The 23,128-nt window shown below is 42.9% G+C and overlaps 1 protein-coding gene across 2 annotated transcripts in view; it reads left to right on the plus strand.

Moving 5' to 3' along the window:
- Window positions 1–23,128, plus strand: part of LOC139548589 (roundabout homolog 2-like) — a 91,484-nt gene that overhangs the window by 58,284 nt on the left and 10,072 nt on the right. For both annotated transcript variants that reach the window (XM_071358371.1, XM_071358372.1), the window contains exons 3-20: window positions 6,103–6,260; window positions 6,603–6,723; window positions 6,793–6,931; window positions 10,528–10,655; window positions 13,954–14,078; window positions 15,778–15,949; window positions 16,167–16,372; window positions 17,738–17,819; window positions 18,075–18,249; window positions 19,321–19,487; window positions 19,639–19,760; window positions 19,893–20,109; window positions 20,386–20,501; window positions 21,108–21,291; window positions 21,546–21,764; window positions 22,144–22,186; window positions 22,307–22,413; window positions 22,639–23,070. In XM_071358371.1, the coding sequence (XP_071214472.1) occupies window positions 6,103–6,260; window positions 6,603–6,723; window positions 6,793–6,931; window positions 10,528–10,655; window positions 13,954–14,078; window positions 15,778–15,949; window positions 16,167–16,372; window positions 17,738–17,819; window positions 18,075–18,249; window positions 19,321–19,487; window positions 19,639–19,760; window positions 19,893–20,109; window positions 20,386–20,501; window positions 21,108–21,291; window positions 21,546–21,764; window positions 22,144–22,186; window positions 22,307–22,413; window positions 22,639–23,070 (2,913 nt within the window). The remainder of the gene's footprint in view (window positions 1–6,102; window positions 6,261–6,602; window positions 6,724–6,792; window positions 6,932–10,527; window positions 10,656–13,953; window positions 14,079–15,777; window positions 15,950–16,166; window positions 16,373–17,737; window positions 17,820–18,074; window positions 18,250–19,320; window positions 19,488–19,638; window positions 19,761–19,892; window positions 20,110–20,385; window positions 20,502–21,107; window positions 21,292–21,545; window positions 21,765–22,143; window positions 22,187–22,306; window positions 22,414–22,638; window positions 23,071–23,128) is intronic.

Below are 23,128 nucleotides of genomic sequence, written 5' to 3' on the forward strand. Positions count from 1 at the left end.
TGCGTCGTTTTGTGTATCAGTTCATAAACCATGTGCCATGGAATCGGTACAAATCGAAAATCTCTCCCCAACTATTTTGCAATCATTATGGCACTGTTTATCAGAATTTTTTTAAACCAATTATGGTCTTTAATGCAGGGCCAACAGACAAGTTTCTTACTTTCTCCCCCTTCCACTTGCCTCTTCCATTTGTGCAGTAATGCTGCAATTAGTTGGTTTTAATTTTGGGTAGATCAGACATGTCCATATTTTTGTTAGCTGCATGTGTGACAATTCCACCAATCCTATTTATGATATAATTTACAAAGATTATACCGTATATTTTTTTTTAAATCAGTTAGTATATTTGAGTTTAACCATAATATTTGTTGTAATATTTGTTCTGTCTTTTCTGGTGGATTAATCTGAAATTGCAACCAACTTTCTATGGCTTGTTTTAAAAATAGTGACATTTGAGAGTATTTCATTTTCAAATAACCAAAAGGGAAATGTTGTAATCTGAACAAAGGGTAAAATGCCCTTCTTGAACATGGGGTGAGACATTCTTACTAATCTGCTAGAGAACCAGTTCAGATGTAAATATATATTTTGTATGACTGAAGCCTTTAGTGAGAGGTCTAATGCTTTAATATTAAATTATTTCTGCCCTCCAAATTTATATTCTTAATATAAATAGACCCGTTTTAATTTTGTCTGGTTTGCCGTTCCAAATAAAATGTAATATTTTTTTGCTCATATTTTAAAAAACAAGTCGCTAGATGTAGGCAAGGCCATAAGCAAATAGATAAACTGGGATATGACTAAAGAGTTAATCGGGTGATTTTTTTTTTTTTTTTAAATCACAAATTTCCACAGGTATTTGCCTTTCCATTGTAGCAAAATCTGAGCTGGATTAAAAATAAAGTTTAACATTATTTTAAAAATGTTTACTTGCTTTACGGCGATGTCCCTCTTCTCCTGATGTTTTTTTTTATGAAGGAATGACATTTTTGGCTGCAGCTTGTTTCTTGGCCTCTTCTACACTACGACTCTGCCACCGGTCTCTTCTTTAAACCCTGAAGAAGAAATGCAGACGAGATGCTTTCTGTATGGACAGATCTCATGGATACTACTTTACATTACATTACTCTTTTTCTTGTCATAATTATTTACATAAAGGATTCAAGATTTTGAATAATTGAGTTGGCTTTAACAAGTGCCTAAGGATGAATTTGTAGGCATGAGTTTACCGCTCGTCCAAGCATTCAAACACAACGGGCTCAAGAGACCTAGAACTGCCTGAGTTCCTCTTTAACCTCAGTAGACACAGACAATGGCTGGATTAAATCAATCCCACTGGCTCTATTAGCCATGACAGAGAGATGGCATTAGACCACCTCTAATCGGTTTACTCCTACTGTACTGAGACAAAAGAACAATGGCTGGCTGACCATCAGGTCACTTTATTCTAGGACCTGCCTTGGGAAGTAGGGCTACTGAGGGTGCCCTGAAAAATCAGAATACAATTGCTTTTTTTTAATATAAAAACTAAAGAAATATTTTTTTCACAAAAGTAGTGCACTGGGCCTATAATAGTCCTGTAGTGCACTGGGCCTATAATAGTCCTGTAGTGCACTGGGCCTATAATAGTCCTGTAGTGCACTGGGCCTATAATAGTCCTGTAGTGCACTGGGCCTATAATAGTCCTGTAGTGCACTGGGCCTATAATAGTCCTGTAGTGCACTGGGCCTATAATAGTCCTGTAGTGCACTGGGCCTATAATAGTCCTGTAGTGCACTGGGCCTATAATAGTCCTGTATTAGCTGACTGATATATCCGTCTGCAGCGTGGGCAAAAAGCGACTTACAATTAGTGTGTTTATCTTAAGATAACTAGCTGAGACAACTACATATCACAATCGTAGCAAGTATATATTCCCTCAATAAAGATGTTATCAGCAAAGTCAATGCTATTAGGAAAGGGGGGAGGGTGCCAGGACAGAGAAGAGCTCGGACTGGGCTGAGCGGGAGCTGCCTTGTGCTGCTGTACACAGCTCCCCACTCTGTCCGCTGGTTAGCGTTTTTTCATCATGAATCTTGTTCTGGAGGAAGCTCTGCAGAGTGGTCACTAGCTGGCATAGCCACAAAGTCATAAAATAATATTTTAAATGTAACCTTAACCACACTTCTAACCCTAATGCCTAAGTAACCTTAAATTAATACCAAAAATCACATTTGAGTTTTTCATGATTTTTTTTACAATATAGACAATTCTGACTTTGCAACTAGCGGATATCTCAGTTCTGCCTCAAGGACAAGACTCATCCCAATTAAAGTCAACCTGCACTCTGTCCCTCCAACATCCAGTTTGACAAATCCCCCAAACTCTGCCCAACTCTCAACCCTGTCCCCTACGCCACCTTTCGAGTGCCCCTTCCAACCTCACCTTCTCACTACACTCTTCCCCAATCACCCTACTCCTCCCATCCTGCCTTTAGACTGTTCAGTGAATCTGATCACTGGACTGATGTTTAGTCTGCTGGTCTAGTGGTGTTCATAGTGAACTGACTGACAAGGGCCACACGGCAATTCAGACCATTACTTTATTTTTATGAAGCCCATTATTGCCATGACTACTCTCCCATCTCCCCCCTTCAAAGCATTAACAGATGGCCACTTCGACTGCACTGAAGCTGCACTCTTGCTAAACGCTAAATATTGAGATTAATGTCACTTAAAGATACAGTGGTGAATATCCTGGGGATATTCTTAATCTCTTAATCTGTATATCCCTGAAACATGAAAGTTATGAAAATAAATGGCACTGTCCTAGAATAGGAATGTAGCAGTAACAGTAAAGTATGAAAAATGTATGCACTCACTACTGTAAGTCGCTCTGGATAAGAGCGTCTGCTAAATGACTAAAATGTAAATGTAACAGTTATTATAGTAGTAACCATATAGCATAATGGTTAGTCATTTAACCACACTGTTTAAACTGAGCTAAAAGAATAGCAGGAGGTGAATATGGGCTTTATTTATCCTCAGGCCAGCCCAGGACATTAGGTGCCCTGTTCTCCACTCTTGTCACCGTAAGGTAAGGTTGGGATAGTTCAGATTCAGGAAGTCCTAGTACTTACTCACCATCAGTGTGAATCAGGTCTGGTAGAAATACTCTGTTTTGGACTTTACCTCAGGAAGTTCCCTGGCCATCTGTCTGTCTGAGAATATCAGGAGATTCCTGTGGTGCCATCATTATTTCATAAAACTATAATAGTGTGTGAATTCTGTGAAATGACTTTTAGTATGGTAGCCTTTACAGCCTGGGTGAAGGAGGGATCGTATTAACTTCAATAGTTTCAAAGACTTGCTCTTGGCTGCTCGCACTGCACAGTGTTTAGGGGTAATTATTGGAGGCTACTTTCCAATCTCTGAATCGTGTTTCAAGGCACTCAAATGGCCCAGATTCTGGGACTTCCGTGTGTGTGTGTGATTTAAGGGATTAAACTGCCCCCCTGCCTATGTACTTAACTCACCCCAGACTGTAGGTGAGCAACTCCTACTAGTTGGATGAGCTGATAGGCCTTATGTATCTTAGATTCAGATGTGGTGGGTGTATTACAATCTGAGACAGAAAAAACTCCAATTGGGTATGATGAAGAATTCTGACAAGCTTTTTAATGTTCTGTACAAGCCTTTACTTTTGAAACAAATGGGTAACAGAAGTCGACTTTTCTAAAAGTTTAAATGTCACGTCAATGACAAAAGCCTAGTTTCAGTTGGGGAATTAAATGTGCTTCATTATAATACAGATGAAATGCCTCCAAATTATCAAAGTAGAGCTACTGCTGCATTTGAACAGGCAGCGACTTCAGGCAGGCAGAGAGTGTGTGACAGATTGTCTCATATTGGTGGGCTGGCGAGAGGGAGGGGGGAGATCGACAGATGACCACTTCAATCCTGACAGCGGATCTGAAACGCAGCCGGCTCAGCGACGGCTCAGCCACCATTTGTCAGCTTCTCAGAGATTGGAATATTCATAGCAACACGTTTCCCAAGATAATTGCAGCCCTTACAACTTAAGACAGAAGGGAGACACTCTATATGCTCTAGATGGCTGTGATAAACTAAATGAGATGGTAGTCAGTCAGTCACTGTGGTTGTGAAATATAAATGCCATGTTAAAAGACACAAATAGCTGCTGTGCTGAGGGATCTGTCAAACACATGTCAGGGGATAAGTGAGGGGGTAGTGTGGCTGGAGAGATGCACAGTTGACAGACAGGTGACGAGTTCACTAATGTGTTTAGATTAACTGATGTTTGAGATTGGACTAATTCACAGCATATTTGCAGTGCTAATTCATTTGATTGGGTGTTGATGCATTACTGTGTTAACAGATGGATAGTTAGGCAGGCAGATAGTCTGATTCTTTACTTTGTAAAATGCCAACCTGAAATATTTATAAAGGTATAAGAAGAGATATTGATTATTCTGAAGTAGTATGTGTGAGAGCGAGAATTTTCAAGGCTGGAGTAGTAGTGCTGCACAGGTTACCTGAGGCTGCCAAGTCAAGCATCTCATCCTGTCTTCATTTGCAGAGAAAAGGCTGCTAACCTCACTGTGTGGCAGTGACAAAGATCACGTCCCTTTTTTAGTTTTGTCGTTCGTTATGTCAAACTGTCATATTTGTAGCGTAGCACCCCATATTATCGGCATATTCAACAGCGTTTAAGAAATATATTACCTTCAACCGTGTTATCTTGTGATGAAGCCATCAATGTTTTGTGATTTGGTGTCGTAAAAATGTTAGCTAACGGGTTAGCAATTAGCATGTTTGACATTTCAGTGGAAATGCTACTACTATTAGCTTTTTGATAAGCGGTTTAGCAAAAAAAGATTGCCTGTATTATCGGCATACGGTCTCCAAGTATATTGGCCACCTTATATCTTGTAATTGAACAAAATTGTATCTGTTTTAAATTTTATTCAAAAAAGAGACCCCCAACCTCGTATCTGAAGTGTTTACTAGATAGTTGGCTCGCCTTCCAGTAAAAAAAAGTGACTTGCCGGTAAACTTTAAATTGCGTAGCCCGGTGCGCCTGTAGACTCTTAAAAATGGTTCTTCAACATCTTCTTCAGTGTTGTAACCAAATAATGTCTCATTATTTGTTTTACAGTTTAATGTTATGTTTTGAGAAAGTAGATAACAGTTTAATTCTAACATATGAGTATGAATACTTTTGGTAAAAAGTTGGATATTAAATGTCTGTTGTGCAGTCGAATTTTACAATATACAGTGTGTCCCACAAAATGTATGTATGTATGTATATGTGTATATATACTGCAATGAAAATCGGTGGTCAGCTAGCTAGAAGGGTGTCTTTAGTCGCAAAACGTACCGTTATTTTCCAGGCCATTTAAATGTTGAGTTTGACATGATTTAATCATTCAAACGTTAGAGTGTCCGAAGTTCGGGGGTGTCCGATGTTGGGGGAAAATTAGCTAGTGCGGAGATGTGTATTAGCATAGTTTCCCGTATGAGACAGAAGCATTGCATTAATGTGTGATGCCATTTTTCCCTCTGACACGTTACATTTTTCATGTATTTGTTTACTCTGTGTTGGACTAAGATATGAATTATTCATCCACTTTGGTAGTAGAGACTGCAGAATAGAATGCGGCACAGGAAACATCAAAACACTGCACAGCAAGGAAGTTGCCAGGGATTTGAACTGTCATGTACAAGCACAAAACACAATGTACTGCTCTCACCCAATCAGCTCGTTTTCCTCTCGTCTAACTTTCAAACAGAAACTCTACATATAAAATATGCTCGAATTGATTTCAAGGACAATATTTGACATTGCACTTGTGATGACATTGACAGAATACCGCATTGGAGACGGATGTGTACTCCAATTCTGATGTATATATCTCATATACAGTAGTTTGCATTTGAAAGACAACATTCTTAATAACATGCATGTAATCAATTAATAGATAATAATGATCAGCTATATTCTGTAGTTTGAGTGTCTATTTTTTTCTGTTTTACCTACCTGGTAAAATAATGGTAATATGAATAGATAGACTAAACCATGCCAATGCTCTCCTCTCCCAAGTCCTGAGGGATGACTTCCGCCAGGCCCCCAGTGATGTGGTGGTGGCAGCCGGTGAGCCAGCGGTCCTGGAGTGTGTTCCCCCCCGCGGTCACCCTGAGCCCACCGTCTCCTGGAAGAGGAACAACGCCCGCGTCAGCAACAAGGATGACCGCATCTCTGTGAGTCTCGCCTATATGACCCCTGAACTAGAACCCCTTCGTTACGGCATCAAGCTCATTAGAGTTTACATACACAAGTTCCAACCCAAAGCTCATTGAGTCAGTGCAGTTCAATCCCAAGTCAACCCAAACTGTTTCAAAGGCCATTAATATAATGAATGATGCATGCTGATGATGGTGGAATCATTAATGATACATGTTGATGAAGGTGGAATCATTAATGATACTGTCTATGCATTTGTAGTGCTGATGTCAGATGATGGAAGTACTGGCTCTCCGCTGAAAAGCTAGGCTAATACATGACGTGATATGATGACCTGTCATCACTGTCTTGTTTTTCAGATGCTTGGGGGCAAGCTGATGATCTCCCACACCAGGAAGAGTGATGCTGGCATGTATGTGTGTGTGGGCACCAACATGGTGGGAGAGAGGGACAGTGACCCTGCTGAGTTGGTGGTGTATGGTGAGTCTCGTGTGTGTGTGTGTGTGTGTGCACGTGTCTTCGTGTGTAACTCTGGGTCTCTCTTTGCAGAGCGTCCTGTGCTGATGCGGAGGCCGGTGAACCAGGTGGTGATGGAGGAAGAGACCATTGACTTCCTGTGTGAGGTACATGGAGACCCCGCTCCCACGGTACGCTGGCGCCGAGAGCAGGCAGATCTCCCCCGCGGGAGGTGAGGACACATTTACACATTGACAGACAGGTCTACTCACTAATAGAAAAATAAACTGATTGAATTGCATCTAAAGAGAAACAAAACACTCAGCGATACATTGATTTATGGAGTCCTGTAGGTACAGAATGAGGGAAGTCCATTCACCAGGGGTGCACAGATACGGTTCTACCTGTGTAGAGCTCATGTCCCTTTGCCCTTCCAGTCTCCAAAGTGCCCTTTTGGGTGGTGATTTAATTTCCCTCAAAATTAATTTGTTGTTTAATATTGTTGTTCTGTACCCACTGCCTGCAAGTAGTTGTGATGTCATCAAGTTCGCTAATCCCATAACCCACTCCATCTGTTGGTAGCGCCTGTTGATCTGCCCTGTACGGAGCTCACGCGTGCCCAGTATCCAAACATGCATGGCTTGAGAGATGCGGTCACTACTAGAGTGTGTGTAGCTAGCTAACTAGTTTAAATATCAACAGTACTGTCAGAGTAGCATAACATTTCATTTAACACCCGCTTTAGCCTACATCATCAATAATATTCACTCTGGTTGGCTGATACACACAGCAGAGAGAGGCAGAAAGACATAGAGAGGAGACGCTGCATCAACGACCCTCCAACCCAAACTCACCCGTTTTTTCAGTCAGAGTTGCACGTGTCAGGGCAGCAGCAATACAGGCAAGCTAACCACCATATACTAAAATATCCACACAAGCCACTAGTCAGCCAGCCATATATCATGAGTTAGAAGATTATTAATATTATATTATGTAGTTATTATTTCATACAAGCATTGAAAATAAATCGTAATCAGTCAAATAAATCTCACTAGCTAACTAGCAGATGTACATCAATCATCAATTTGAATGATCAGTTGATAGCCCACCCTCTTTTTTGATGTCAGTCATGTGTTTAGGAGGCACTTTAGCTAGCTTGCTTACAATTTGTGATGAGTGAATGTGTTGCAGAAATAAATAGGGGGATGCTTTTTTTATGTGTGTGTGATACATTGATTGATGGAGTGCTGGAAGTACAGACAGACTGACGGAATTAGGGAAGCCCATTCACCAGGGATGCATATGCGATTAAAGTATGTGACCTAGAAAGCACAGCTACAGTAATTACTCATTAATTCATGCCTTCACTTCCCTCAGCCAATACAAATTCATGAATGGGAGGCCAGTGAGGATTCATTAGTTAACATGTACAGTACCAGTCAAAAGTTTGGACACGCCTACTCATTCAAGGGTTTTTCTTTATTTTTACTATTTTCTACATTGTAGAATAATCATGAAGACATCAAAACTATGAAATAACACATATGGAATCATGTAGTAACCCAAAAATATATTTTAGATTCTTAAAAGTAGCCACCATTTGCCTTGAGGACAGCTCTGCACACTCTTTGCATTCTCTCAACCAGCTTCACCTGGAATAATTTTCCAACAGTCTTGAAGGAGTTCCCACATATGCTGGGCACTTGTTGGATGCTTTTCCTTCACTCTGCGGTCCAACTCATCCCAAACCATCTCATTTGGGTTGTGATCGGGTGATTTGTGAAGGCCAGGTCATCTGATGCAGCACTCCATCACTCTCCTTCTTGGTCAAATAGCCTTTACACAGCCTGGAGGTGTGATGGGTCATTGTCCTTTTGAAATAGAAATGATAGTACCACTAAGCGCAAACCAGATGGGATGGCGTATCGCTGCAGAATGTTGTGGTAGCCATGCTGGTTAAGTGTGCCTTGAATTCTAAATAATTCACCAACAGTGTCACCAACAAAACACCTCCTCCTCCATGCTTCACAGTGAGAACCACACATGCGGAGATCATCCATTCACCTACTCTGCATCTCACAAAGCCACGGCGGTTGGAACCAAAAATCTCACATTTCTACTCGTCAGACCAAAGGACAGATTTCCACTGGTCTAATGTCCATTTGCTCGTGTTTCTTGGCCCAAGCAAGTCTCTTCTTGTTGGTGTCCTTTAGTAGTGGTTTATTTGCAGCAATTCCACCATGAAGGCCTGGTTCATGTAGTCTCCTCTGAACAGTTGATGTTGAGATGTCTGTTACTTGAACTCTGAAGCATTTATTTGGGCTGCTATTTCTGAGGCTGGTAACTCTAATGAACTTATCCTCTGCAGCAGAGGTACCTCTGGGTCTTCCTTTCCTGTGGTGGTCCTCATGAGAGCCAGTTTCATCATTGCGCTTGATGGTTTTTGCGACTGCACTTAAATAAACTTTCAAATTTCTTAATTTTCCACATTGACTGACCTTCATTTCTTAAAGTAATGATCGACTTTCCATTCTCTTGCCATATTATGGACTTGGTCTTTTACCAAATACCACCCCTACTTTGTCACAACACAACTGATTGGCTCAAACGCATTAAGAAGGAAAGACATTTCTCAAATAAACGTTTAACAAGGCACACCTGTTAACTGAAATGCATTCCAGGTGACTACTAAAGCTGGTTGAGAGAATGCCAAGAGTATGCAAAGGGTTGCAGCTTTGAAGAATCTCAAATCTCAAATATATTTTTATATGTTTAACACTTTTTTTGGTTACTACATGATTTCATGTGTTATTTCATAGTTTTGATGTCTTCACTATTATTCTACAATGTAGAAAATAGTAAAAATAAAGAAAAACCCTTGAATGAGTAGGTGTGTCCAAACTCTTGACTGGTAATGTTCTTCCTGTGACTCTGCAACTTGACAGTTGGAAGATCATCCGGGTGCAAAACATTTAAATATATTATCATGATTATACTGTAACTACGGGGAGTGAGGAGGTGACTCACTCTGCCCATTCTGATTGGCTGTTTGACTCGAACACGGTTGACTTGTGCATATTTCTCTGCAGATTTATAGGGTTTTCATCTTTTTTCTTTTTTTTGATTGACAGTTTCAGATTACTTCATACAGTTACATTTTGATGGATCAGAGGGTCCGGTACATTCAAGATCACGTTTACATAGTTCAAAGGCAGTGGTTGTCACACCTGGGTCATGTCCAAAATCTGTCTTGCCTACTACTACTAAAACTACATACTGTGAACTAATCATAGTACATACTATTTAGAACGTACTGTTTAGTAAAGACAAATGCGGTAAGCAATTATTATTATCAACATACTGGGCTCACCTATCCTAAAAATGCCTCATCTAATGCACAATTGCGTTGATTCCCGCCATTTGTTCATTTGGGGTACAGCGCGTCCCATTATCTCATTATCAGCTGTTGTCAAACACACATGAGTCTGGAATGACGATTCTCTTCTTCAAAAGTGTGCAGTGAATTCTACTAGATGAAAACTCAAAATTGGTAGAACATCCTGGCATTTAAAGCTTACTCGAATTCTCGAAATTTCAAATACAATCAAACTTTCTATTTTCGCATACCTAAAATGCCTACTATTTAGAATGCAAGTATGGGTATTTTGACACAGCCCTGGTCTTTCTGTCTGGTTTACTTTAGGAAAAGACTTTGACTCTGTTTCAATCTCTCCCAGGTTTAGTTAATGAAAATATTTCAGAACTCTGTCTGACTTTCCTTCTCTCAATGGTTTACTTGATGCAAATACTTTTGACTCTCTGTCCCAGGTTTGAGATCCTCAGTGACAACAGCCTGCGTCTGACCGGGGTGAGAGAGGAGGACGAGGGAACTTATACCTGTATGTCTGAGAACAGCGTGGGCAAGACGGAGGCATCAGCCATGCTACAGGTCCATGGTAAGAAACAAATATTCACTCACTCACTCACACACACACTGATATACGTTCTCGAAGGCACACTCATGCATGCAGTACAGTAGTCACACACTTACAGTGGCTTGCGAAAGTATTCACCCCCTTGGCATTTTTCCTATTTTGTTGCCTTACAACCTGGAATTAAAATGGATTTTGGGGGGGTGTGTATCATTTGATTTACACAAGATGTCTACCACTTTGAAGATGCGAAATATTTTTATTGTGAAATACGACAACAACAAAAAAACTTGAGCGTGCATAACTATTGCACGCTCTAGCCACTGGGATTTTTTCCCATTCTTCAATGCAAAACTGCTCCAGCTCCTTCAAGTTGGATAGGTTCCGCTGGTGTGCAGCAATCTTTAAGTCATACCACAGATTCTCAATTGGATTGAGATCTGGGCTTTGACTAGGTCATTCCAAAACATGTAAATGTTTCCCCTTAAACCACTTGAGTGTTGCTTTAGCAGTATGCTTAGGGTCATTGTCCTGCTGAAAGGTGAACCTCCATCCCACTCTCAAATCTCTGGAAGACTGAAACGGGTTTCCCTCAAGAATTTCCCTGTATTTAGCGCCACCCATCATTCCTTCAATTCTGACCAGTTTCCCAGTCCCTGCCGATGGGAATGGTGTTCTCGGGGTGATGAGGTGTTGGGTTTGCACCAGACATAGCATTTTCCTGTGATGGCCAAAAAGCTAAATTTTAGTCTCATCTGACCAGAGTACCTTCTTCCATACATTTGGGGAGTCTCCCACATGCCTTTTGGCGAACACCAAACGTGTTTGCTTATTTTTTTTCTTTAAGTAATGTTTTTTTCTGGCCACTCTTTCGTAAAGCCCAGCTCTGTGGAGTGTACGGCTTAAAGTGGTCCTATGGATAGATACTCCAATCTCCTCTGTGGAGCTTTGCAGCTCCTTCAGGGTTATCTTTGGTCTCTTTGTTGCCTCTCTGATCAATGCCCTCCTTGCCTGGTCTGTGAGTTTTGGTGGGCGGCCCTCTCTTGGGAGGTTTTTTGTGGTGCCATATTCTTTCTATTTTTTAATAATGGAGTTAATGGTGCTCCGTGGGATGTTCAAAGTTTCGGATATTTTTTTTATAACCCAACCCTGATCTGTACTTCTCCACAACTTTGTCCCTGATCTGTTTGGAGAGCTCCTTGGTCTTCATGGTGCCGCTTGGTGGTGCCCCTTGCTTAATGGTGTTTCAGACTCTGGGGCCTTTCAGAACAGGTGTGTGTGTGTGTGTGTATATGTATATGTATATGTATGTATATATATATATATGTGTATATATATATATATATATATATATATATATATATATATATATATATATATATATATATATACTGAGATCATGTGACACTTAGATTGCACACAGGTGAACTTTATTTAACTAATTATGTGACTAAGGTAATTGGTTGCACCAGATCTTATTTAGGGGCTTCATAGCAAAGAGGGTGAATACATATGCACGCACCACTTTTCCGTTTTTTAATTTTTTAAATGTAGATTTTTTTGAAACAAGTAATTTTTTTCACTTCACCAATTTTGACTATTTTGTGTATGTCCATTACATTAAATCCAAATAAAAATCTATTTAAATTACAGGTTGTAATGCAACAAAATAGGAAAAATGCCAAGGGGGGTGAATACCTTTGCAAGGCACTGTATGTCCACTTCATTTGACAGTGGTCATGCGGAGTTGTCAGAACTCTTCCCATCCATCTGGATGTGTTGGAATATCAATGTATCTGTGCTGTGCTCTCTTCTCTTCAACTCCACTGAAAGAAGCTTATGCTAAACCGTATGGATTACTCCCTCTGACAGCTGTTTGGGAGATGGTGTGCCAGAGAGCAGGACCACTATTAATAAGACGTGCAGTGTTTGGTGTGTGTGTGTGTGTGTGTGTGTTGGCTGAGTGGGCAGCGGGGTTGACTTCATCCTCCATTTGCTTTTGTCAGTCCTGATGAAATCTTATCCAGTTTCATTTTACCCCCCCCCCCACATGATGTTTCTCACTGTACCTCCATCCATGTCGGCCCATTCTGTAATTCACCATTCTGACTTTGTAGATTGTTTTTCAAATGTATTTTTAAAGCTAGGGTGGCGGGGTTGTGATATTTAATGCATGCAGTATCATCAGCACCTAATGGTATAAAAGAGCCTGTAACATGACTTACTACTGGCCCGTTGCAGCACTCAGGCAGTGCAGTAAGTAAGCCTGCGCTCTGACACAGTGACTTAATGTGTACCAGATTAAGGAATGCTATCAAACACACACATCTGCTGTTTTTACTCTTATTAAAGAAGTGTGTTGATATACTGTATGAGGACATAAAGTTCACACATTCATTGACATACTGTTATGTTTGTTACCATAGAAACCCATGATTTCTAAATGGGTAATTATTCCAATGAAAATACCACTATTCATTTGATGTTTTTTTTTTTTTACATTGTAAAAAACAAATCTAAATATCAAAAGGTAGAGGCAGTTCTGTTACATGTCCACTCTGATGACTATTTGAAGTGAACATAAACCACATGACTGTTTAGTAACATAGTTTCTCTGCACGGTTCCCTGTTACATCCCCCTGCTGGCTGGTGTTAGTGTAGTGAAGTCAGTCGCTCTCTGGCTGTGTGTGTGTGTGTGCTCCATCTCTGACGTGGGAAGATCTGCTGTGTTCTCCCTCAGTGAGAAAATCAAGACACGACACAGATGACTCTGTTCCCTTAAGGATTTAGCCTGATCTTGTGTGTGTGTGTGTGTGAGAGAGAAGACAGGGAAAAAGCTTGCTGAGAAGATTAACAGCAGGAGAGCTCAGAGTCTATGGAAGGGAAGTCAGTGCTGTCGTTGTTCAGTCAATGTCTATAGGAAGACGATGTGATGGGATCAGAAGCAAGCTGTGGCCATAACACACAACTTGACCGCCAGTTCATTTTCACTGATATCACTCCAAAGTAAACCCACAAATACCATCACAATAGTTTGATTGGAATTAGATGATGGCTCATCTCAGTATACAAGATAAGCATCAAAGTTATCACTGGATAATGTGAAAATGAGAGGGCAGATTAATCAGAAAGGGAAACCATGAGGGTTAAATGTGACAGCAGTCAAATCATGGAGTAAAAGGGTAGTGCTAAATGTTTAATCAATACTGTTCTGGCATTCCTGAGTAGGTATTGATTATGCAGGGGAGGCGGAATGAAATGGGGAATTTCAATGCTAAAGCCTAAAACCTGAATCTCCTAAACGAGTGTTTCTCCTCTCCAGTGCCCCCACAGATCGACATTAACCCCCGGGACCAGATCTCGGCTCAGGGGCGCAGTGTCACCTTCCGCTGTGGCACCAGAGGAAACCCCTCACCTGCCATCTTCTGGAAGAAAGAAGGAAGCCAGGTAACAGTGTCACTTCCTGACAGAGAGAGACCAATAAAGACTACCCCCTAAAAAATGAAAGACTAATACCTTGTAAAGAGGTTAAAAGAATTAAAGAAAATTCCAACTGTACACACTACAACATGTGTAGTTGTAGATAAATGGCACTTTTAAACTGATCAACAAAGTAGTGATGTTTTATGTCACATTTGAAGTACATGTACATTTTAGTCATTTAGCAGACACTCTTATCCAGAGCGACTTGGCAAACTAGTCCGCTCATCACAGGCCACCCAATCAGCTGTATACTAGAAACATCTACCGCCAACTTTCCCTCTCCTCAGTACGCCAAGTAGATATTCAACTTCCTATGTCACTGAATCAATATGGAGTGAGCTATTTATATTGCAGTCAGTACCTTTTTCCAGAATGATCTTTGCCTTTTTCACTTTTCACAAATTTACTTTGTTTTTAAGTGGATACATTTTTTAAAACCTTTTTCCTGTACTGTTCCCCCGTGGGAAACGAAGCCTCAACCTTGGCATTGCAAGCGCCATGCTCTACCAACTGAGCCACACGGGACCAGTAGGATTTTGTGGTGTTTTAGCCTTATTTGTGCTCAACAGTCCGTTATTTTGATCAGCAGCAGATAAATAGTTTTCTCACCATGTTTGTTAGGTGGTGACTCATTTGATTTCTCTCAGCTTGAAAACAAACCCGGGAATCGTTAGATTTAACAGCGCTTTCTCACTTATTTTCATGATTGCCCGGGCTCTTGAAGAGACGTTGGCCGAGGTGAAATGAGGGAGGGAGCTCATTTGCATTTGGCTGTGAAATGCAAATACTGATACGTGTTGGAAAGAGTGACGGGGAATGCTTTGGCGAGGAAGTCGCTGTAGCCTGCAGACCGATGAAGGAGGAAGGGTAGAGGGGTGACTCGGATGAGCTACATCAGGTGGGAGAAGGAAAATAGGCACAGAAACAGGCACAGAAACACTACGTTTAACGCCTTCTGTCATTATAACTTAATAGAAATACATTCTGATAACAGCGGGAGAACAATAAAGATGTAAGTAAGTGTTTCACGGTAAGGTCTACACCTATTGTATTCAGCGCATGTGACAAATGCAATTAGATTTTATTTGACTAGATGGTTGTGGTAGAGGAGTTAACCCTCAGGTCCATGCAGGGGAAGTTGGCCTGAGGCTCTGAATAAGTTTCATTGTGTTCCAGTCTGTGATAGTTGTGGTGCCTGGTCGGTCCCCTGCTTGTGAAGCGGTTTGCTGTACTTTTTGGGTTATCTTGTGAGTTTATAACCCTGGTCCACTCTATGAGAGTCTATAAGAGTCTATGCCTCTTACAGGAATTAGATGGATGGAAGGATGTCCCTTCCCCCTATTCATGCCCATCTCCCTCTCATCACTCTGGCTGTGTGTAAAGCGTCTGTCACCTCACATCAAGCCAACAGACCAAAACAAAAGTCCCAAGTCCACTCCTGCTATTCTGTATAATGCATGCATAAAGTACATCTCTGATTCATCACTAGCTAAGATGCAAGTGTTTCTTTCTCGCTCTCTCTGTGTGTGTGTGTGTGTGTGTGTGTGTGTGTGTGTGTGTGTGTGTGTGTGTGTGTGTGTGTGTGTGTGTGTGTGTGTGTGTGTGTGTGTGTGTGTGTGTGTGTGTGTGTGTGTGTGTGTGTGTGTGGTGTGTGTGTGTGTAGATGCTGCTGTTTCCTGGCCAGCACTTCTCCCAGTCCGGCCGCTACTCTGTGTCCATGAGTGGAGAGCTGTCCATCACCGACGTGCACCCAGAGGATTCTGGGTATTATATCTGCCAGGCCATCAGTGTAGCAGGAAGTGTCCTGACCAAAGCCCTGCTGGAGGTGGAAGGGGGTGAGTTTGAGGGGGTTACTTTGGGACGAGGAAGGAATATGGTACTGGGAGGGGGGAGCCCAGTACAAATACATTGATATTATAACATGCATGTATGGATTGGCAGATAGGCTCTGACAGCTCTACATAACCACTGTCAAATAGAGTGGACATTACAGCGTGTGTGACAGGACACACTGACATTAATGTCCTGTCGGTTATTCCCTCTCCCCCATAGGTCCTTCACACCGTGTTCCACCAATAATCCGCCAAGGCCCAGCCAATCAGACGTTGGCTCTGGGGTCCGTTGCCCAGTTTCACTGTCATGCGATTGGTGGACCCTCACTAAGGATCGGGTGGGAAAAGGACGGGAAGAAGATTGTGGAGGACGACCCCCGCATGAACCTGATGGAGAACGGGACACTGCAGATCACTAATGTTGAGGTACTTGTATGATGTCATGGAATAAAAATATGTCTGGGATCCGATTTGTCTTTTGATCCTCATGAATAAATGAGTATTGCGCGGCTGGACAGATGCCATCCATCATCTATACATTTTTACTTTCCCCAATGCCAGAGGGCAACCAACCAACGTTTTTATGTACTCCTCCATTACAAATACCTCTCTGCATTTCAGGTGAAACTGAATTTCAAACAGACCTCTCCGGTGTGATTACGTGCCTATGCAGTGTGTAATGTTAATGAAGGGACTTGTTTGTAAATGTGTTCTGCTTTGATGAAAGACCAGTCAGTGGCCCTTTTGTGCTGTGGCCTCACTGGAGGTGGGCGTGCGGAGCGGGGAGTGCAGCATCGTTTGTTATAATTGACTGTGGCCACGCATGATTAACGATCTCAAAGCCTTTAATTACATCTCTGGCACAACTCTCTCTCTCTCTCTCTGTGTCATCACTGTGTCATCACTGTGTCATGCTCAGCATTTGTGCTCAGCAAACTTGGAGAATTAACACAAAGTCCAATGCATCAATGAGGCGGGGGAAATATGCCATGCCACTGCGCTCAATGGAACAGAAGAGATGCATTAGCTTGGCATCACGAGGGAGGGAGAGGACCAGTTCTAGAGGGAGAAAGAGAGACTAAAAATATTTAGCCTAGCGATGCCCCTCCTAGTCTTCAATATTTCAGCAGTGGTTAAACTCACACAGAGTTCATCTGTCCACATGCTACCAGTTCATTTGACCAGAGGTCAAATCTAACATGAATTTATGTTGGTTACAGTAGACTGGCACTCCGCCAGCCCAGTGTTGGTAGCACCATTGGGCCAGTGAAGCATGTATACAGTACTGTGGAAAAGGAGAGCAGGTAGACCAGGGGTGTCAAACTCATTCCATGGAGGACCTAGTGTCTGCTGGTTTTATTTTTTTCCTTTCAATTAAGCTCTAGACAACAAGGTGTGGGGAGTTCCTTACTAATGGCTTAATTCATGAATCAAGTACAAGGAAGGAGCGACAACCCGCAGTCACTCAGACCTCTGTGGAATGAGTTTGACACCTGTGAGCTAGACCATGTAGACTACTGTTCACTCAGGACTCCTAGTGCTGCTGTGGCTGAGTGATGTCTGCTTTGTGGCAAAGTGGCATATCATAAAAGCTTTTACCTTTTAAACTTCTAAAAGTGAGTCTCAGGCAGCAAAGCAGTGAACAAAAAAGCTATTAAATAGTTAAAAGAGGAGATCCACTGGGATTGGCTCCACTTGGATTAGCAAACACAGTATCTAAAGCACCATGGTTCCAATGTTTTGGGTCCCCTCTCCTCGTGTAAGGGAGCTAAAATGCACATCTGTTGCTAGGATACGGATTCGGGAATGTACACGTGTGTGGTGTCCAGCGCCACGGGCGAGTCAAGCTGGAGTGGGACACTCACCATGAGAGGTAAACACACACACACACACAATTCTCTCAGCGCCTCACAAAACCAAAAACCACTGGTTTCAAATTATACATTACATTATACGGAAACCTACTTTTCTGCTTTAGCTAGAGTATTCACCACTACTGTGTGTGAATATCAACAGACTCATACTATATCCCGGTACACGACCACACACCACTATATCCCGGTACCATTATCACACCCCACCACTGTGTCTCATGTTATCTCATGCCGGATCCCTGTTCGTGTCCCAGAGGATGGAGCCCCTGGGTCATCAGTTCCCCGGGTGTCAGAGTCCATCCAGCTGCCAGGGCCGCCCCAGAAGCCTGTGGTGACGGAGGTGACCAGGGGCACAGTCACCCTCACCTGGCAGTCCAACCCCCACGAGGGTGGGGCCGCTGTGACCTCCTACATCATCGAGGCCTTTAGGTACTGTATGACATGCAAGGACTGGGTACCAGAGCCATATATTTGCAAACTGCATTGCCCAACCTCTCTTAATACATGGCTCTGCAGGGCACCATATAAATAGAGGATTTCAATTTCAATGCTTTCTAAGTCTGTTGCTATATCAGTTGTGTTCTTGATGTGTATTGTATTCACATACAGAGAATGTCCATTTGGTTTAACTAAGCCATTCATACATGTGCTACAGGGACAGGAAATAACGACATGAAGGGAAACCGAGCCGTGGCAGATTTAATAAAAGCATAAAGCGTTCTGGAGCAGAGAATCATAGAATCAGTTGCATAAAGGGGAAAAAAGCAGCATTTTCCCCATGGTCCTGGACGGCACTGACCTGGGGCTATGGAAGGGCAGACCAGCCAGAGAGCTCTCATCACAGGCAGAGAGGTCAGAGGCTCAGGACAGGCAGAGCCAGACACAGACAGGCCAACAGGCTGCCTGTTGATTGGCACTGAGACTGACAGCACAGTTTGAGAGGAGACATTCCCATGGGTAGCTGTTAGCTGCTTTCCTAAAACTTCATCTAACAGAGCACAGTCTTTAAATAGAGCTAGCTGCTGGATGGAAACATCCTATTATTCCTCCGCTAACCCTCCTAGGACTGGCGAACAGGGCTTAATGGAAGAAGAGTGGAGGGGGGGGGGATGCTTGAAGGGGGTTGGAGTACAGTAGAGGGCAGATTGCCATGCAGATCTTCTATGACACCTAGTTAAGGAGCAGGTCAGAGTTCGGAAGAGTTTGTTCGTTTTGGACTTCGGTAAGGGTTTTTTCGTCTGTTTGAACACAAACTAAAATTAATGACAGATTTCTTGCGTTATCGTAGATTAATTCGGACTATTTTGAGGAAGTGCATACTGGCTACGGCGTCTCAAAATTGTCAAACAGTACTTGTCACTTTTTTGTTGTTTTTCAAGTTCTTTTAAGGGAGTATGTTAGCCCATTCGTTCGGCTAGCCGAGTCCTCATATCAGGATAAGGACAAGGCCAGACAATCCTACCAGAATTCAACCTGTAATTGATAAATGTTATTTTCCAGCCAATCTGTTGGCAGTGTGTGGCAGACGGTAGCTGACCGCGTGAAAAAGGAGAAGCACACGGTCATTGGCCTGTACCCAAACACTGTCTACCTGTTCATCGTCCGAGCGGTCAACTCCTACGGTCTGAGTGACCCCAGCCCCATCTCTGAACCCATCAGGACACAGGGTCAGTATGGGCACAGAACAGCATATAATGTGCATAATCACTCAATCACTTGAACTGTTTCGTAGTAAAGTGTTATGTGATGTTCGGCTGTTTTGAGTGCAGTGTGGTATGTCAGGCTCTTCTGAGTGCAGTTCTCTCTTTGTTGTTGTAGATGGGAGTCCTACAGAGCAGGGGGTGGACCACAGACGGGTGCAGAGAGAACTAGGGGAGGTGTCTGTCTACCTACAGAAGCCTGTGGTCCTATCACCCACCAGTGCCCAGGTCTCCTGGACTGTGAGTAAAACTGATTATTCTAATCTGGAGAAACAATATGCTACTTTATACTGTGCTACATACTTTACAATATCTCGGAGTAGATCAATACCCACCTCTATATCCCTCCTCCTGTGTTTTGTCATTGGCCAGGTGGCGCGTCAGTCTCAGTATGTGCAAGGCTACAGGCTGCTGTACCGCTCCACTGGCAGCGTCTGGTTGGTCCAGGATGTGAAGGCGGGGCCTGAGCTTAGCACTGTCCTATCAGACCTGCGCACGGACACAGAGTATGAGGTGAAGGTCCTTCCCTACTTCAACGAGCTGCAGGGACTGGACAGCCCCCTGGTGCTGCTACGCACCCCTGAGGAGGGTAAGACACGCAGCGGGATGCAGGAGCGTCCCTCTCTGAAGCAGTGTACAATGCCTACAGACTTCTTTATTGTCGCTGCAAGGGCAGTAAGAATCCATTTTCCTTAGAATTTAGTAACGTTTTTTTTTTTGCTTCTAAAATGACTCTAATCAATGCTGTTATATGCTTCTCTAGTACAGCACATGCGTATAGGAAAATCAATTTTATTGACCAAAGACTCTTTTTGATCCTCTGGGTCTTGTTAACTAACAGTTTTCCATATTCACATCCTTCCAGTGTTGAGTGCTCCCCCGCAGGCTGTGTCAGTGGTCCAGCTCAGCAACAGCTCCAGCATCCGTGTCTCCTGGGAGCCTCCCTCTGACGTTCAGAGTGGTACAGTCCTGGAGTACAAGGTGAGATTTACAGCATGGAGACTGTTGAAGCTGTGCCTGGTTGGAGGAAAGTGCTACTCTAGACTACTGTCTGATGTTAATATAGTGAAAAGTGGGCAGTTAATTAGTCACTACAGCTGTTCGTGGGAAAGAAAAATTAAATATTTGTTTGAATCAGCATGTGCTGATTTTAAGCAGTCGGTTTTATCCTTGTTGCCAAAACATGCTGTGCAGAACAGAAATGCTGTGCTAGTGGTTTTAATTAAACGTTGCAAATTGCTCCCTGATTAGTATCTGTTAACAGCAACACTTCTGTAGAATACAAAAACACAATTGAACAAATTTTGTCCTCAGATTTAAATCACTTGTCCTCATCTTGTCGATTGGATCGCCTCTAAGTTTTGATTTGCAGTCCCAAAAAAAATGCTCTCAGACTTTTCTGGAAAGGCTTTTAAAGCCTATCGTATCCGCATGTTGAGCTGGCTTACAACAACAAAATATCTCCGCTTATGGTTCAGTTGTCCTCTTGGCAACATGATCGACTTGATGCTTCTAGTGTTTTTAAATGTTGTTGGTCATTTCTGTCCCTCCACCACTTAGTATCACGCTTGTTTCTCTGTCTGTCAGGTCTGGTGCCTGGGAAGTGACTCTGAGATGAAGACAGAGAGCCATATCAACAGGACAGTGGATGGAGCAGTATTGTCCATCCTACTGACTGGGCTGCTACCAGACCTCCAGTACAATGTGATGGTGGCTGCAGTCACCATCTTGGGAGTTGGTGAACACAGCCCACCAATAGACCTGGTCCTCAGTGAGTCAGCTTTACCACTAGAATAGACCCTTCCTTAGATGCAACATTAATAGCCTGTCAACTTGGTCCTCAGTCAGTAATGGGAGATGACTAAAGACGAGGCTTGAGGTTTCTGAATTGTTTGTTACTGGTATACTGTATTTCAACACTTCTTGCTAAAAAAAACAATGGGGTTAGTTAGTTGTCTGTTTATACAGGAAGCCATATTGGAAATTAATTTGCCAGACCGATAACCTGGACTCTCTATCATTCAGCCCTATCACTGGACATGCCTTCAGACCGTCTGCAGAAAGACAGCAGCCTCAGTCTATCAGAGCAGATCACGGGAGTGGTCAGCCAACCAGCGTTCATCGCTGGGTTGGGTGTGGCTCCGTGGCTGGCGCTCATGGGCTTCAGTGGTTGGCTGTACTGTCGCCACCGCAGGAGGAAGGAGCTGGGACACTACACCACCTCATTCGCCTACACACCTGCAGGTATACTGTAACATCCTCAACCCGACACTGTATTCACATAGCATACAAACAATACCATTAGCATTACAATACTCATTTGTTCCAATCCTGTCACCATCACATTTGCCAAGTCTGAGTGTCTTAAATGTGACTTGTTGTAATCTGTGGATTCTGAATCCTAGTGTTGCTGTGATACACTAAAAGGCATATCTAGGGCAGGCCTTAATGAAATGACAACAAAAAAACGGCATGCCTGAATCACAAGTGGGACACACTGCTTTGTGCCCTAGAGTATACGGCATATTATGTGAATTTGTTTGGCAAACAGCCCTAGATGAAAGCCACTGCATAATAAAGAGATTTTAATTGCAGCCATTGCTTTTGTTGTTTTTTCCTGCAGTTGGATTCGCTCACAGTGAAGGATCTGGTCTCAGCAATGGAAGGTAGAGATCTTGGTTTAACTCAGAGAATCAATGTAAACATGAGTGGACTCATTTTTTAAATTACAAACAGCACAGACTTACAGTAATATCTGACCTTTAGTTTTCTCCATCTGTCTACAGTAGACCAAGGATGCTGGGCTCCAACATGGGGAACGTTGCCCAGAATGGAAAAGACTCAGTCAACTGTTGCTCTGGCAAACTGGACTCTACAGACAGATACTACAATGGTGAGAGCCGGCAGTCACGTCTTGCAACTTGGGATGGGATAAAATGCAGTAGTTTGAATTGAAGCAAAATGAATAGTAATACGCTGCCTTTACTGCTCAAATGATGGAACCTATTTGAGCTTTTGTGATTGACCAGGAAATTGCAGAGGGAAGATCAAGTGGTTCATTCAAGGAAATGCGTTTGACTTTTTAAATGTTTTAATGACTTTCTATTTCTCTCTGCAGTTGCCATCTCCAATTACCTGAACCAGTCTGAGAAATACAGCTCAGTGTCCACTGACAGTCCCATCTACAGCACCATCAATACAGCTGCTGCTGAGGACTTGCAGGGTTTAGCCTACTACAACACATACTCCAACACCCCCTGCACCCGGGGCTCCAACACCCCCTGCACCCGGGGCTCCAACACCCCCTGCACCCGGGGCTCCAACACCCCCTGCACCCGGGGCTCCAACACCCCCTGCACCCGGGGCTCCAACACCCCCTGCACCCGGGGCTCCAACACCCCCTGCACCCGGGGCCCTGACTCCTATGCCAGTACCCCCGTCCTCTCCAACTCGGGCCTCTTCGGTCTGGTGCAAGACCTGGACCAGTGGACCATCCAGTCTGGACAGTCTGTAGAGTACGCCAAGATGCAGTACGCCAGGACAAGCAATGGTACAGGCATCTATTACACTTCTCATGTACTGTAGTTAAGGGCTCATGGAATGTTAAG

This window comes from Salvelinus alpinus, chromosome 21 (genome assembly GCF_045679555.1).
Source record: "Salvelinus alpinus chromosome 21, SLU_Salpinus.1, whole genome shotgun sequence".
Lineage (NCBI taxonomy): Eukaryota > Metazoa > Chordata > Actinopteri > Salmoniformes > Salmonidae > Salvelinus > Salvelinus alpinus.